This window comes from Macaca nemestrina, chromosome 19, assembly GCF_043159975.1.
Source record: "Macaca nemestrina isolate mMacNem1 chromosome 19, mMacNem.hap1, whole genome shotgun sequence".
Lineage (NCBI taxonomy): Eukaryota > Metazoa > Chordata > Mammalia > Primates > Cercopithecidae > Macaca > Macaca nemestrina.
In genome coordinates this window covers 79,591,143-79,605,437 of record NC_092143.1, presented here as the reverse complement: position 1 = coordinate 79,605,437, position 14,295 = coordinate 79,591,143, and the positions used below count along the sequence as shown (strand labels likewise).

The window sequence follows — 14,295 nt, the reverse complement described above, 5'->3', positions numbered from 1 at the left end:
TAGAATCTAAAATGTCAGAAATGGCTGGGTATGGTGGCTCATGCCTGTAATCCCAGCACTTTGGGAGGCTGAGGCAGGTGGATCTCTTGAAGTCAGCAGTTTGAGACCAACCTGGCCAACATGGTGAAACCCTGTCTCTACTAAAAATACAAAAATTAGCTGGGCATGGTAGTGCATGTCTGTAATCCAGCTACTAGGGAGGTTGAGGTGGGAGGATCACTTGAACCCACGAGGCGGAGATTGCAGTGAGCCAAGATTACACCACTGCACTCCAGCTGGGCGACAGAGTGAGACTCTGTCTAAAATAAAGTAAAATAAAATAAAATGTCAGAATGCTTCTCACAGATAGAGTAAATGTTGCTCTGTGAAATTTCTGTTGCACACGTGTGTATTTGTGTATACTAGGGCATGATGTAAAGGGCTTTTCTTTCTGTAGGTCAAGGTAAAAAAAGTTCAAAAGCTTCTGTTCTATTGTTCTAAAAAAATCAAACTAAAGCTAAAATCCACATTGTATTTCAAATAGGTTTTCTTGTGTATAAACAGGTTTCTATATATTTCTTTTTCCTTTTTTTTTTTTTTTTTTTTTGAGTACTGCTCTGTCACCCAGGCTGGAGTGCAGTGGTGCTATCTGGGTTTAAGTGATTCTCTTGCCTCAACCTCCTGAGTACCTGGGACTACAGGTGCCTGCCACCACGTCTGGCTAATTTTTGTATTTTTAGCGTTGGCCAGGCTGTTCTCGAACTCCTGACCTCTGGTGATCCACCCGCCTTGGCCTCCCAAAGTGCTGGGATTACAGTGAGCCACCATGTCCAGCCAGTTTCTAAATATCTTTGTTTTGTTTTTTTTTTGAGACAGAGTTTCGCTCTTGTTGCTCAGGCTGGAGTGCAATGGTGTGATCTCTGCTCACTGCAACCTCTGCTTCCCCGGTTCAAGCGATTCTCCTGCCTCAGCCTCCTGAGTAGCTGGGATTACAGGCATGTGTCACCATGCCTGGCTAATTTTTGTATTTTTAGTAGAGATGGGGTTTCTCCATGTTGGTCAGGCTGGTCTTGAACTCCCGACCTCAGGTGATCCACCTGCCGTGGCCTCCCAAAGTGCTGGGATTACAGGCATGAGCCACCGTGCCCAACCATATTTCTTTAAAAGGCTGTTAAAATGCCCATGGCAGTAAATGGGATGGAATTTGAGGCACATAAATGGGAAACCTATGCTTGCCAGTCCAGTCTATTCTTTTCTTCTTGATGCTGGGGTAACATATGACTGACCTCTGGAAGTTCCATCATGATGACGCCAAGCCATTCAAGCAAGACAATCCTAGTTTTGAATTTCGATGCATAAACTTGCTACCTGAACCTCAGCATCCTAATCTGAAAATGAGAAGCCAATAGGTGATGTGCCCACCACATGGTAGATACTCAACATTAGGTAGGTAGCTATTAGAAACAGCATGAGTTGCCAGGTGCCACAGCTCATGCCTATAATCTCAGCACTTTGGGAGGCTGAGGTGGGAGAATCACTTGAGCCCAGGAGTTTGACACCAGCCTGCACAACATAGCATAGGGAGACCCTGTCTCTACAAAAAATAAAAATTAGCCGGGCACAGTGGCTCATACCTGTAGTCCAAGCTACTCAGGAGGCTGAGGTGGGACGTCAAGGCTGCAGCGACTGATGATTGCACCACTGCACTCTGGCCTGTGCCACAGAGCGAGATCCTGTCTCAAAAAAGAAAAAAAAAAAAAGAAATAACATAAATCACTAATTCACAGACACCATTTAAATAGCTGCAGGAGCCTTCATTGCCCTAGATTTCTCTATCTTAGAATTGTAAATATCTCTAAACAATTTAAAGCCTACAGCTGAGCCTGAACCCCAACAAGGACTTTTTACCTTTTTGGGGCACTCTGACAAGACTCTTAACTCTATTCTTTTACTCTGTTTACAGCTGTTATTTATTACCAATCTCAGTGGAACTGCTTTCCTTCCTTGTGTAGTGCCTTATATATTTTACAGAGCACATAGGTCCCTGGTAGTTTTCCTCTCAAAGCAGGGCACCCTTCTGTCGCCCAAATGTCAGGACAGTGTTCTGCGGGAGTGGGACGGGCCTGGAGAGGAGTGAGGCCCTTCCCTTCCGCGTGGTCTCTCTCCTCCGTCGTCCCACTCTGCTTCCTCCTTCCTCTGCTGACCTGCTGCAGCTTATCCCAGAGGAAGTGGAACTGACAAACCATTGCTAAAAATACCCCCAGCTTGCCTCCTCAAGGGGGTGTCCCGTGAGGAAATGAGAAAATGAACGAGCAGTCTATAAGACCAACAAGGGCTACACAAACACCAGAGGCAGTTTTTATGTTATGGATCCACTCCCAGTAATGTTAGGGGCAGGGACTTGGTGAGGCAGCCGTGGCCTGCCCCTTACTAGATGTGTGACCTCAGGAAAATCATCAAAACTTTTGAAGCCTGGGTTAATTCCTTTGTAAACTGGAAAATAATACCTACCATTCTCAGGGTTCTTTAAGAATCAAAGCACACAGGCAAGGTAGTGGAGACCTTAAAAACATCCTAGCCATTATAAGTGATCCATAAATACCAATGGTTGAGTTAAAATTTTTTTTTTAATTATTTTATTTACTTTTTTTAGAGAAGGTCTTGCTCTGTCCTCAGGCTAGAGTGCTGTGGTGTGATCATAGTTCACTACAGCCTCGAACTCCTGCCTCAAGCCATCCTCCTGCCTCAGCCTCACAAAGCACTAGGATTATAGGCACAAGTCACCATGCTGGTCCCAATGGTTTTTATAATCATATCTCCTCAGATTTGCTGCCTTTGAAGGACCAGAAAAGTGTTGCTCAAGTTCAAGTTAAAAAGTTGAAGTTGGCCGGGTGTGGTGGCTCACGCCTGTAATCCCGGCACTTCGGGAGGCTGAGGTGGGTAGATCTCCCGAGGTCAGGAGTTTGGGACCAGCCTGGCTAACATGGTGAAACCCTGTCTCTACTAAAAATACAAAAATTAGCCAGGTATGGTGGCACACACCTGTAATCTCAGCTATGTGGGAGGCTGAATCAGGATAATAGCTTGAACCTGGGAGGCGGAGGTTGCAGTGAGCTGAGATAGTGCCACCATACTCCAACCTGGGCAACAAGAACAGAACTCCATCTCAAAAAGAAACAAAACAAAACAAAAAAAGTTAAAGTTTCCCTTAAGCTATAGTTAAAATGTTATGCCCTTTAAGACTCGTGAGTTGTGGGGAAAACGGAGGAAAGGCAAGAAATGTGGGGCAGAGGAGCCTTCTTGGTGCAGACTCTCATACCACATCGTGTCAACTGCAGTGACACTGCACCGTACCGGGTGAATTTCCAAACTTGAAATTTGGCTTCAGAGTGGCCAGTGTCACGATGAGCTCCATGATGGTCTAGTATTCCATTTTCAGTTAACAGTGTTTTCAAACCACAGAGGTTGCTTATCACTTTGTAAGTCTCGCTGTAATACTGTCTGCTTATCTGCTGGAAATCGCCGTCTCCCTTAGTTTATGTCCTTCTGAGTCATAGAAGGCAGGCAGACCTCAGGTGCAAAAGGCACTGATGGTGAAGGTGTGGGAGGAGGAGGAACACAAGAGACTGAAGGAGAAAGGCAAGGCGTGGGAGAGACAGTGGAGTGCTGGAAGAGGAACTTTCTGATTGTGTTTTTAGGGGAAATGTTTCATCAAAGGCTGCTATGCCTACCACTCCTAATGGAGGAGATGATTTTAGGTGGTAAACAGTTGAACATATGAAACTTCAGGCCAAAAAATGAAAAAAGATAAAAATAAAATAAATTTTAAAAAGAAATAAAATGCCAGGTCATGCATGGTGGCTCACACCTGTAATCCCAGCACTTTGAGAGGCCGCGGCAGGTGGATCGCTTGAGTTCAGGAGTTTGAGACCAGTCTGGGCAACGCGGCAAAACCGTGAGAACAGACTGGGGTTGGGCCCGGTTTCTGACAATCGTTCCGGATTCGAAGGCTTGTGAGGCGAGGGTCCTTAGGAGTAACCTTGTCTACTAAACGAGCTCTTTGCCCAGGTAAGCAAATCACCTGCCCAAATACATTGATTTGCAGGAATTTTCTGAAGCAAATTGCCAAGTTACATATTGGCTTACACTCTTATTTTCCTGGGTGAGTGTTTCCTGGAACAAAAAGTTGTATCATATTGATATAGATGGACTCAGTTCTCATAATTATTTGTTTAGTTAATGTGTGTTTGAAAATATATAACTAGGCCAGGTGAGGTGGCTCACACCTGTAATCCTAGCACTTTGGGAGGCCAAGGTGGGCAGATCACCTGAGGTCTGGAGTTCCAAGACCAGCCTGGCCAACATGGTGAAACCCTGTCTCTACCAAAAATACAAAAATTAGCCATGTGTACTGGTGCATGCCTATAATCCGAGCCACATGGGAGGCTGAGGCACAAGAATTACTTGAACCCAGGAGGCGGAGGTTGCGGTGATCTGAGATTGTGCCACTGCACTCCAGCCTGGGCGACAGAGTGAGACTCTGTCTCAAAAAAAAAAAAAAAAAGAAAAGAAAATATATAACTAGTGACATTTTGAGGTGGATGATTCAAATAAAATAAAAAACAAAACAAAAAATAAGAAAAAAAGTAAATATATAACTAGCACATCCAACCACTGATCTTGAAGGTAATATTATTTAGGACAACACTGAAGAATATTGGGTTTAAAGTTAAAAACTAAGTTGATTTAAAGAAAAATACATTAAATAATAGTACGGATGATACTTATTTATCTATGACAAAATCTATTCATCTAGGACAACAATCGTGACCACTGTAAATGAAAGACTGAAATGTGAAAAGCACTGCTCAACACTCAAAATATCCCGGTAGGGTCTAGGCTAGAGGACAGCCCTAGCACAGGGGCAGGCATGTAACTCACAGGTGAATCATCAGAAGGAACCAGGGGAAGAGAGTGGGGTTGCAGAGGGGGTCACCTGATCTGGGAGGGACATGAACACCCACTGGGTTTGGTGTCGTTTCTGTTGTGCAAATGAACTGAGAATTAGAAAAGTCCCCGGGCTGGAAACAGAGTTTGTAGTGGACCTACTTGGGTCTAAAGCTTTCAAATAGAAAGTAACAGCTGGGTTGGAAGATCCCATGCAAGGCAGTTGGGTTCCCCAAGAAAGGCACCTGCCATCGCGGTCACCAGGCCCCACTGAGAACAGGCCAGGTGCCAACTGAACAGCACAGTGAAGAGAGGCTGAGATTCATTTAAGGTCAAGCCAGCCTATATGGCTTGGTGAGGAATATTTTGGACAAACTGAGAAGGACAGAAGGCAAAGGCAAGGGCAGCTTCTGGTTTTCTAGGAGTCTGGGCCAAAGAAACTTCTAGGGTGGAGCCAGTATAGGGAAAAGGTAACATTCAAATCAATGCACGCCAAGGTTAGCTTGAATCCAAGAAGAGGAACCTTTGGGACCAGACAGGGAATGGCCTTTCTTTGGTAGAAACACCAGCAATCAGGGCAGAATCCTGAGCATCTGCTGTTCTCAGGTGGCTGCTGAGACCAAATAAAGCTTGGTCCTGGGTCAGGGGCTGATGTAGCAAGCACAGACGTGGGTTCTGAAAGTTGCTGAGAATCTCGCTGCTGGGAATCACCCGGGGACCTAAACCTTAGATAGCTTTACCAGCATTCTACTCAAGCCAAACCGGGTGGGATCCATCCTAGAGTAAAACCTAGAGAATCCAGAAAGAAGACATTCTAAAAGTAACCCTAGGCCAGGTGCCATGGCTTATGCTCATAATCCCAACACTTACGGAGGCCGAGGCAGGAGGGTTGCTGGAGCCCAGGAATCCAAGGCTGCAGTGAGCCAGTGAGCTTGGGCGATAGAGCAATACCTTGTCTCAAAAAGAAAAAGTAATCCTAGCCCTAGTCCCTTTCCTTCAAGACAAGGACAAAATATTGTCGATATTCTACAAATCCACGATTTCTAGTGATTCTTGTAACAGCTGCAGTGTTACTCACTGCCTTGTTAACTCCTTGGTAGCTTCCCCGACCAGTGTTGCGCGTTGCATTGCGGCTGGAAGTGGCTCCATGGTCAGACTGTTTAGGTACACGTGAAATGAATGTTCCATCATTCAGAACTCAGAGCACCTCACACCAGTCACTTGCCCTCTCTGAGGCTGAGATTTTTGCCTTTGTACCTACTTTGTGGACGTACTGTGAAGTGCGAGTGACAGAATTTATGTAGAATGCTCAGCACATGGCGAGCACTTCATAAATATTAGCTGTTAGCTCTTAATTAATTAATTTAAATCTTTTTTTTTTTTCTTTCTAGCTCTAATTTTTATGAAGCCTTAAGGGAATTTTTGATTTGGGATTTTTGCTTCCCCTGGACCTGGAGGAAGAGAAAGGAAGGCCAATGAGTGAGCGATGACAGTGCAGAGGCACCTGGGCAAAGCTCCGTGGCCTTTGGGAAAAGAGGCTACTCGGCTCAGGTGATTAAGTACATGTGTGACCTTAATTCCTCTGTCAAAACAACAACAACAAAATCCCCAAACTATGAAAAGCCACAGACTTCTAGGAATAGAAGACAAAAGGAGGAAGGACGGGGAGGAGGAAGATACCAAGGGGAAAATGATGGGAAAAGCTGATTTTGTAGCCCTGAGCATATAGGAAACGCCCCCACGCTGATGACTTCTTCGAATAAATGTTGCTTGAAGAAAAGAAAGGCACCAGAAAGAGCAGAAAACAATTGGGTGAATGAAAGAATGTCCTGCAGAGGAGACGTATGTGCAAATGCAGATATTCCATGAAAAGCTATAGCTTTTTTTTTTTGAGAGGGAGTTTCACTCTTGCTGCCCAGGCTGGAGTACCATGGCCCAATCTCGGCTCATTGCAACCTCTGCCTCCCAGGTTCAAGCGATTCTCCTGTCTCAGCCTCCTGAGTAGCTTGGATTATGGGCACCCACCACCATGCCTGGCTAATTTTTGTATTTTTAGTAGAGGCAGGGTTTCACCATGTTAGCCAGGCTGGTCCCAAACTCCTGACCTCAGGAGATCTACCCACCTCAGCCTCCCAAAAGTGCTGGTATTATAGGCGTGCACCACCACACCTGGCTAATTTTGTCTTTTTAGTAGAGACAGGGTTTCATCATGTTGGTCAGGCTGGTCTCGAACTCCTGACCTCAGGTGATCTGCCCACTTTGGCCTCCCAAAGTGCTGCGATTACAGGTGTGAGCCACCCCCTGTATAGATTTTATGTACTATAGATTTTATGTGCATATAATTGTAATTTTGTGAAACAGGTATCTACCTTCATAATAATTAGAAGAGAATTTAGAATAATTAAAATAAATTCTTCAGTAAATATTTAAAGATACTTAATTCATAAAAAATATAAAACAGCCTGTAATCCCAGCACTTTGGGAGGCCGAAGCAGGTGGATCACTTGAGCTCAGGAGTTTGATACCTGCCTGGGCAACATGGCAAAACCTCATCTCTAGAAGAAAAAATACAAAAAATTAGCCAGGTGTGGTGGTGTGCGCCTGTGATCCCAGCCACTCGGGAAACTGAGGTGGGAGGATTGCTTGAGCCCAGGAGGTTGAGGCTGCAGTGAGCCGTGATCGTGCCACTGTACTCCAGCCTGGGCAACAGAGCAAGACCCTGTCTCAAAAAAAAAACAAAAACCAACAAAACAAAACAAAAAACAAAACTATGTTCCCATAGGAACATTGTTTTTGTTGACTCCCAGGCTATTACTTTTTTTACAATTTTATTTTATTTATTTATTTATTTATTTAGGAGACAGAGTCTTACTGTCAGAGGCTGGAGTGCAGTGGTGCAGTGGTGCACTCTCAGTTCACAGCAACCTCTGCCTCCCGGGTTCAAGCAATTCTCCTGTCTCAGCCTCCTGAATAGCTGGAATTACAGGCACCCGCCACTACACCTGGCTAATTTTTGTTTTCAGTTTCACCATGTTTGCCAGGCTAGTCTTGAGCTGCTGACCTCAAGTTATCTGCCCATCTCGGCCTTCCAAAGTGCTGGGATTACAGGTGTGAGCCATGGCGCCTGGCCCCAGGCTATTATTTTTGGTAAGAAAATGTTTCGTCATTTTGCATTTGCCTACGAAGGCAGTGACTGACACATCTGACACATTTATAATCACAAATTCAAACAAAAGCACCAGAACTCTACAGGTCAGATAGGAGGCTGTTTATGCCGAATCGGAGCATGCAGGATGTCAGAGGACTTCTCTGAGGGCGCTTATATTTCCTTATTCTTTATTTGCATCTGGTTCTCCTTTGTGACTCTGTAATGCCCTATATTTCTCCAAATATAGCACTTACCTACCGTATTATAAGTACCTGTTGATTTGTCTCTCTCTCCGCCTTGAACTGCAAATGAAAAAAGTGATGATAAATATGAGTTGAATTAATGAATTCAACAATTTATTAGATGCCTAGTGTATGACAGACACCTTTTAGGCATTGGGGTTTGGTGCACAATGGCAAATAGAATCCCTGACTTCATGGAGTTTTTATTGTAGTCAGAGGAAACAGATCATAACAAGGAAATAAACATCTGTACTACCTCAGACAGTGATAAGTGCTATGGATAAAAATAACACGGGGGCCAGCCGCGGTGGCTCATGCTTGTAATCCCAGCACTTTGGGAGGCCTAGGTGGGAAGATTACTTGAGCTCAGGAGTTCAAGACCAGCCTGGGCAACACGGCGAAACCCTGTCTCTACTAAAAACAAAAAAATTTAGCCTGGTGTGGTGGCGGGCGCCTGTAATCCCAGCTACTAAGGAGGCTGAGATAGGAGAATCACTTGAACCCGGGAGGTGGAGGTTGCCGTGAACCAAGATTGCATCATTGTACTCCAGCTTGGGCGACAGAGTGAGACTCTGTCTCAAAACAAACAAAGGAATGGGGAATGCTGGGGTAGGGAGCCCTGAAGGAGCAGCAGGAGCAAGCCCCATGGACAGCTGGTGGAGGGGGCACCTGGGCAGAGGGAGGGGCTGTGTACATGCCAAGGGCCAGGCACAGGCATCTGTGTTCCAGGTATTGGGGGCAGGGGGATGGGGAGGCCATGAGAGGACAGTAGTCAGATATCAGATCAAAGAGATATAGAACCTGGCACGTCACTACAAGAAGTTAGCCGCCTTCTTCTCCTCCTCCTCCTCCTCCTTGTTCTTCTTTCTTTGGCTAAAGCCATCATCCCCTCAGCCTCTTGAGTGACTGGGACTACAAGTGTTCACCACCACACCTGGCTGGCCTTCTATTCTGAATGAGTTAGGAGTCAATGGGAGGTTTTGAGTAGGAAGTGATATGATGTGGTTTTCCATTTTGAAAGGACCCTGTGGCTGCTGAATTGAGAACGGTGTGAGAAAGTAAAGACTGAAGCAGCAAAACAGTTTGGAGGCTACTGCAACAATCCAGGCAAGAAATGATGGTGCTTCAGCATGGAGGAAGGCAGCCACTCAGGTTCTGGATAGCCTGGGGGGTTGAGCGAGCTATGAAATGGGAGAGAAAAAGAGGAATCAAGCCTGATTCCGAGGCTGCTGGCAGGAGCGCCTGGAAGGATAGCAGTTACCTTCTCTATGGAGGGGAAGCTATGGGAGAAGACAGCATGGTGTGTGAAGAAGTCCAGAAGTTTGGTTTTGGACATATTAAGTTTCAGTCGCTTAGTAGACATATCTTTCCTATTTATGTTGAATTCTCCATCCAACTTAGAGGGTAGACAGGGTTTCTTTTTCAGTGTTACAACCTAACAGGAACTGAGAACTTACATAACAGACCAGTAGGAACTGAAACAGTAGAAGGGATGGGGAAGAGGGTTTTGAGTGTTTTTGTTTAAATATAAGGAGACAAATTTACATCCCACAATCCATTTTCCTTCAGCAACTAGTAGTACTTTTCATGCAGTCTTTAACAGTTAGCCCAGGGCCACTAGCTCTCAGTGTTGTACCCCCTTGGATTAGGTAATTCTGAAGGAAAGATTGGAATAATGAGAAGTATGTGGGTCCTATTGGGAAAGGCAGCCCACCATGGACCCTGAAGGTCCCTGCCTGTTCTTGCTGAGTGTGCTGGAATTTTTTTTTTTTTTTTTTTTTTTTTTTGAGACGGAGTCTTACTCACTCTGTCACTCAGACTGGAGTGCAGTGGCATGATCTCAACTCACTGCAAGCTCTGTTTCCTGGGTTCAAGCTATTCTCCCACCTCAGCCTCCCGAGTAGCTGGGATTACAGGCATCCACCACCATGCCGGACTAATTTTTGTATTTTTAGTGGAGACATGTTGGCCAGGCTAGTTTTGAAACCCTGACCTCAGGTGATCTGCCCACCTTGGCCTCCCAAAGTGCTGGCATTACAGGCGTGAGCCACTGTGCCCAGCCGAGTGTACTGGATTTTAGGACTGATCTGTCTCCTGATACTGAATGGTTTCTCTGGTTAGTCACACAGGCAATTAAACAGGTCAAAGTGGAGAAAGACTGGCTCATTTGTTGCTTGCTCAAGGGCCAGGCCCTTAGCCCTGGGTTCCTCTCCTGTAACGCAACCCACTGCATGTGCAGGTATCATCTCGGACTATGATGTCATCCCTATGTTGTGTATGGGGAAGAGAACTAGGGCAAATATGCTCATGTTGTTTGCTGTGCTGTTAGTAATAAAGTCCTTTGTCTCTGACCCAACAGGCTTCTGCTAGCATCAATGAAACAGTTAACAGTATAAGTTGGAGAAAGTTCCAGAGCTTTTACAGTTCTTGACAGGCCTCATCTCTCTCAAAGGAGTCTAAAGCCCCATCTGGGATTAAGGGGTAGCTTGGGGTGAAACATGATGGGGATCTGGCCAGATGCCCCAGGTCCAGCTAGGAAGAAATCCATTTTCTCTTGGGGACTTTGGTACTGAATGAAATATTTGGGGATAGGAGCAAAATGAAGGACACAGATTATATGGAGTTTAAAGGATTAGGCTAATTTCCAATTTGTTGATACTCTTTGACCCAACATATAGTGGTAAACATGAGTCCTTTTTATAATCCCTTAGGCTTGAGTGGAAGATGGGGACAGGTGGAAAGTGCATTTTCAGAGTAAAGACAGCAGATAATGACTGCTGAAACAAAAGAAATCCAAGTCCACTTTCATAGGGGGAGACAGTTGGCCAGGCTACAAAAAAAGGAAAAAGAAAAAGAAAAAGAAAAACAGCAGGACCTGAATTTTTACAAAGAAAACCAATTTGCCATTTCCTTTTAAGAAATTTTAGCCTGGCTAGCCCACTGGTGTGCTGACCCTCCTCATTCACATTAATTACTATCGAGTCCACCTCCCTTCTCTGTGGCACTGATGCCCAGTGAGAGACCAGCCAGCAGATGACTATGGAAGTGCTCGGGGAAGTACAAAGGCCTAGAAGAGTTTATTTATTGTCTATGAGAACACCAGAAGGAGATACCATTTCAGTAAGCATCAACCTTTTAAAAATGGACAGTAGTAATGTAGAAATGTGCCAAATACCTGAAGATCTGCAAATTTATTATTATTATTATTATTATTATTATTATCATTATTATTATTTTGAGACAGAGTCTCACTCTGTGGCTCAGGCTGGAGTGCAGTGGTGCAATCTCAGCTCATGCAACCTCTGCCTCCCAGGTTCAAGGGATTCTCCTGCCTCAGCCTCCCGAGTAGCTGAGATCATAGGCACGCACAATCACACCTGGCTAATTTTTGTATTTTTAGCAGAGATGGGGTTTCACTGTCTTGGTCAGGCTGGTCTTGAACTCCTCAGTTCAAGCAATCTGCTCACCTCAGCCTCCCAAAGTGCTGGGATTACAGGTGTGAGCCACCACACCTGGCCCCAAATCTATTGTTTATACTATATGTGGTATAATCCTTCTTCCTTCTATTGGAGCCCATCTTTTTTGAGTTGATACCAATGATGAAAAAGGGAGAGAGTGCATGATGGCGTTTGTCTGGAACCATTGACACAAAAAGCACACAGATTAATCAGTACTGCAGCAATGGGCTTGAGTGAGACACAGGGAAATCTCATGTTCCCACCAGTGATTTCATCAGTGGTTTATCCCGTGGCCCCTCTAGCTTCTTCAGCCCTCTGGCTTGCCAAGTCTGTTCCTAGAGGGATGAGGAGAGGGTTAGTTTGACACACTGTGACAAATGTTACATAAGTACCTGATGTTGACAGACATACTCTATCTTGATAGTCTTTCCCTTGCCCCCTTAAGAAAGTAGAAGGCTGTCCCTGTGGCTATGCCTGTAATCCCAGCACTTTGGGAGGCTGAGGTGAGAGGATCACTTACTCCTGGGGGTTTGAGACCTGGGCAACAAAGTAAGATCCCATCTGCGGAAAAAAAAAAAAAATCAGCCTGGCCTGGCACGGTGGTACATGCCTGTGGTCCCAGCTACTTGACAGGCTGAAGTGGGAGGATCGCTTGAGCCCAGGAGGTTGAGGCTGCCGTAAGCCCTGATCATGCCACTGCACTCCAGCCTGGGCGACAGAGCAAGACCCTGTCTCAAAAAGAAAGCAGGAAATACTTAATTCCTATATTTCCTTTTATTCCTTTGAACGACACTGCCATCCCCAAGAGAAAAAGATAAGAAAATGGAAAGATGATGAAATTAAAAGATGCCAGAAGCCACTCTGATAAGAAGTAGAAGCTCTGTACTTCTATACATAGATAATACTCTTATTTCACAGAGTATGTTGGCTGAATTTTAAAAAAACTTTATCTTCCCCCATACAGAATAGTCTGTCTTATTTTAATGTGCAAAATTTCTTATTACTCCTCTTACTCACTGTTCCAAGTGTTTCTATAAAAGGACAAACATGATATCTCAAACTGAAGTCTACATCACCGACTTCCAAATTAGATTCTAATTTTTTCTATCCTCTTTTGCTCTCATGTCTTACAACAAAAAAATACATTAATTGCAGACAGTCTCCAAGTCAGGCTCCTGCAATAGGGTTGGTGAATTAATGGATGTTTCTGCATCATTTAAAAAACGAACAGCACTAGTACAAATGCTCATTGTTTCTACAGCAGGGATTTTTGTGGGTAATCATTATCCCACTGAGTCCAAAGACAGAGATATAATTACATTCTTCTCTGGGGAGTGGTCTGTTGAGAAAAACACTTTCAGCTTTGTTGCTGAGAAGCAGTATTAGGGCTGGAAAAAAAAAGAAATATCAATTATCATGTGTTCTGGAAGGGAAGGACTGATGGTCTGAGAAGGAAGCATGTACACTGCAGGTTTTTGAGTAGAGAAATGTTTCCTCTCGGTCCGCAGCTTTTCCTATGCATTCCAGACCATCCCTAGGTTGTGGTACTGGGTAACCAAACAGGCCTATTTTTCAGGGTACCCGAACAGCCACATATAAGCCCTCTAACTACAGGGTTGTCATTGTGCTGTCCACTCCAGGACGCCAGACCTTCCCACATCAGTCATGTGTTGTTTCCCATACAGTGGGTGGGTTTGGTTGCTTGGTGGGTGACAGCCCAATGACCAGAACCAAAGAGGATTGTTAACAAAGGGATTTTCTTACTTGCAACAGAGCAGAAGAACACCTGGGATAGCTCCCAAAGCAGTACCTCCCTGGACTGGGAGCTGGATCTGGTTTTTATAAGCAAAGGGTAATGAGGCATGATCTCACTGGATCCTGCCATGGGGTGACGCCACAGCTCAATCTGATTGGATCCTGGATCCTGTCATGTTGTGTCCATTTCTTAATCCAGTCCCCCATCCTCAGCCTGAGCACTTAGGTTTCCCCTGTGATTCTTGGTTCATCTGGGCATGCCCAAGTCACGTGACCCGAGGGTCCAGGGCAGCTGAAAAACAATCCGTAACTTTGTTATATAAAAGATGAATCAGATGGGTCTGGTGCTATAATGTGACTATGGAACCTGAAACCTAGCTACTTTAATTGGAATGTGTTGTAAATGTAAAATACATTTTGGATTTCTAAGACTTAGTACAAAAAATATGTATGTAAACCATCTCATTAATTTTTACACTGATTACATGTTGAAATGAGAATATTTTGGATATATTTGGCTAAATAAAATATATAATTAAAATGAACTTCACCCATGTCTTTTTGCTTTTAAAACTGTGGCTATTAGAATTTTTTTTTTTTTAAACAAAGTCTCACTCTGTTGCCCAGGTTGGAGTGCAGTGGCACAATCTCGGTTCATTGCAACCTCCACCTCCTAGATTCTAGTGATTTTCCTGCCTCAGCCTCCCAAGTAGCTGGGACTACAGGTGCCCACCATCACGCCTGACTAATTTTTCTATTTTTAGTA

The 14,295-nt window shown here is 44.6% G+C and overlaps 1 protein-coding gene and 1 long non-coding RNA gene across 28 annotated transcripts in view; one reads left to right on the top strand and one right to left on the bottom strand.

Annotated features, from left to right (window-relative positions):
- LOC105478874 (cyclin-J-like protein) overlaps window positions 1-14,295 on the bottom strand; it is a 107,114-nt gene that overhangs the window by 27,801 nt on the left and 65,018 nt on the right. For 10 of the 24 annotated variants that reach the window (XR_011617130.1, XR_011617131.1, XR_011617132.1 and 7 more), the window contains 3 exons: window positions 8,347-8,376; window positions 1,614-1,712; window positions 1,266-1,367 (listed from right to left, as the gene is read on the bottom strand). Coding sequence is in view for 13 of the 24 variants with exons in the window: in XM_071085657.1 (XP_070941758.1) it covers window positions 1,355-1,367; window positions 1,614-1,712; window positions 8,347-8,376 (142 nt within the window). In the remaining 11 variants the exon portion in view is untranslated. Of the gene's footprint in view, window positions 1-1,265; window positions 1,368-1,613; window positions 1,717-3,105; window positions 3,120-8,328; window positions 8,377-12,134; window positions 13,163-14,295 lie in introns of those variants that run through there. The other 14 variants (XM_071085655.1, XM_071085652.1, XM_071085654.1 and 11 more) reach the window with 7 other exon arrangements.
- The window catches only part of LOC105478876 (uncharacterized), a 38,387-nt gene that overhangs the window by 19,160 nt on the left and 4,932 nt on the right, over window positions 1-14,295 (top strand). The window contains exons 3-4 of one of the 4 annotated variants that reach the window (XR_985561.2): window positions 6,318-6,477; window positions 9,338-10,091. The exons of 1 other annotated variant lie outside the window; for it this stretch is intronic. This is a non-coding gene — a long non-coding RNA (uncharacterized lncRNA). Of the gene's footprint in view, window positions 1-6,317; window positions 9,002-9,337; window positions 10,092-14,295 lie in introns of those variants that run through there. 2 more of the 4 variants (XR_985560.3, XR_011617135.1) reach the window with 2 other exon arrangements.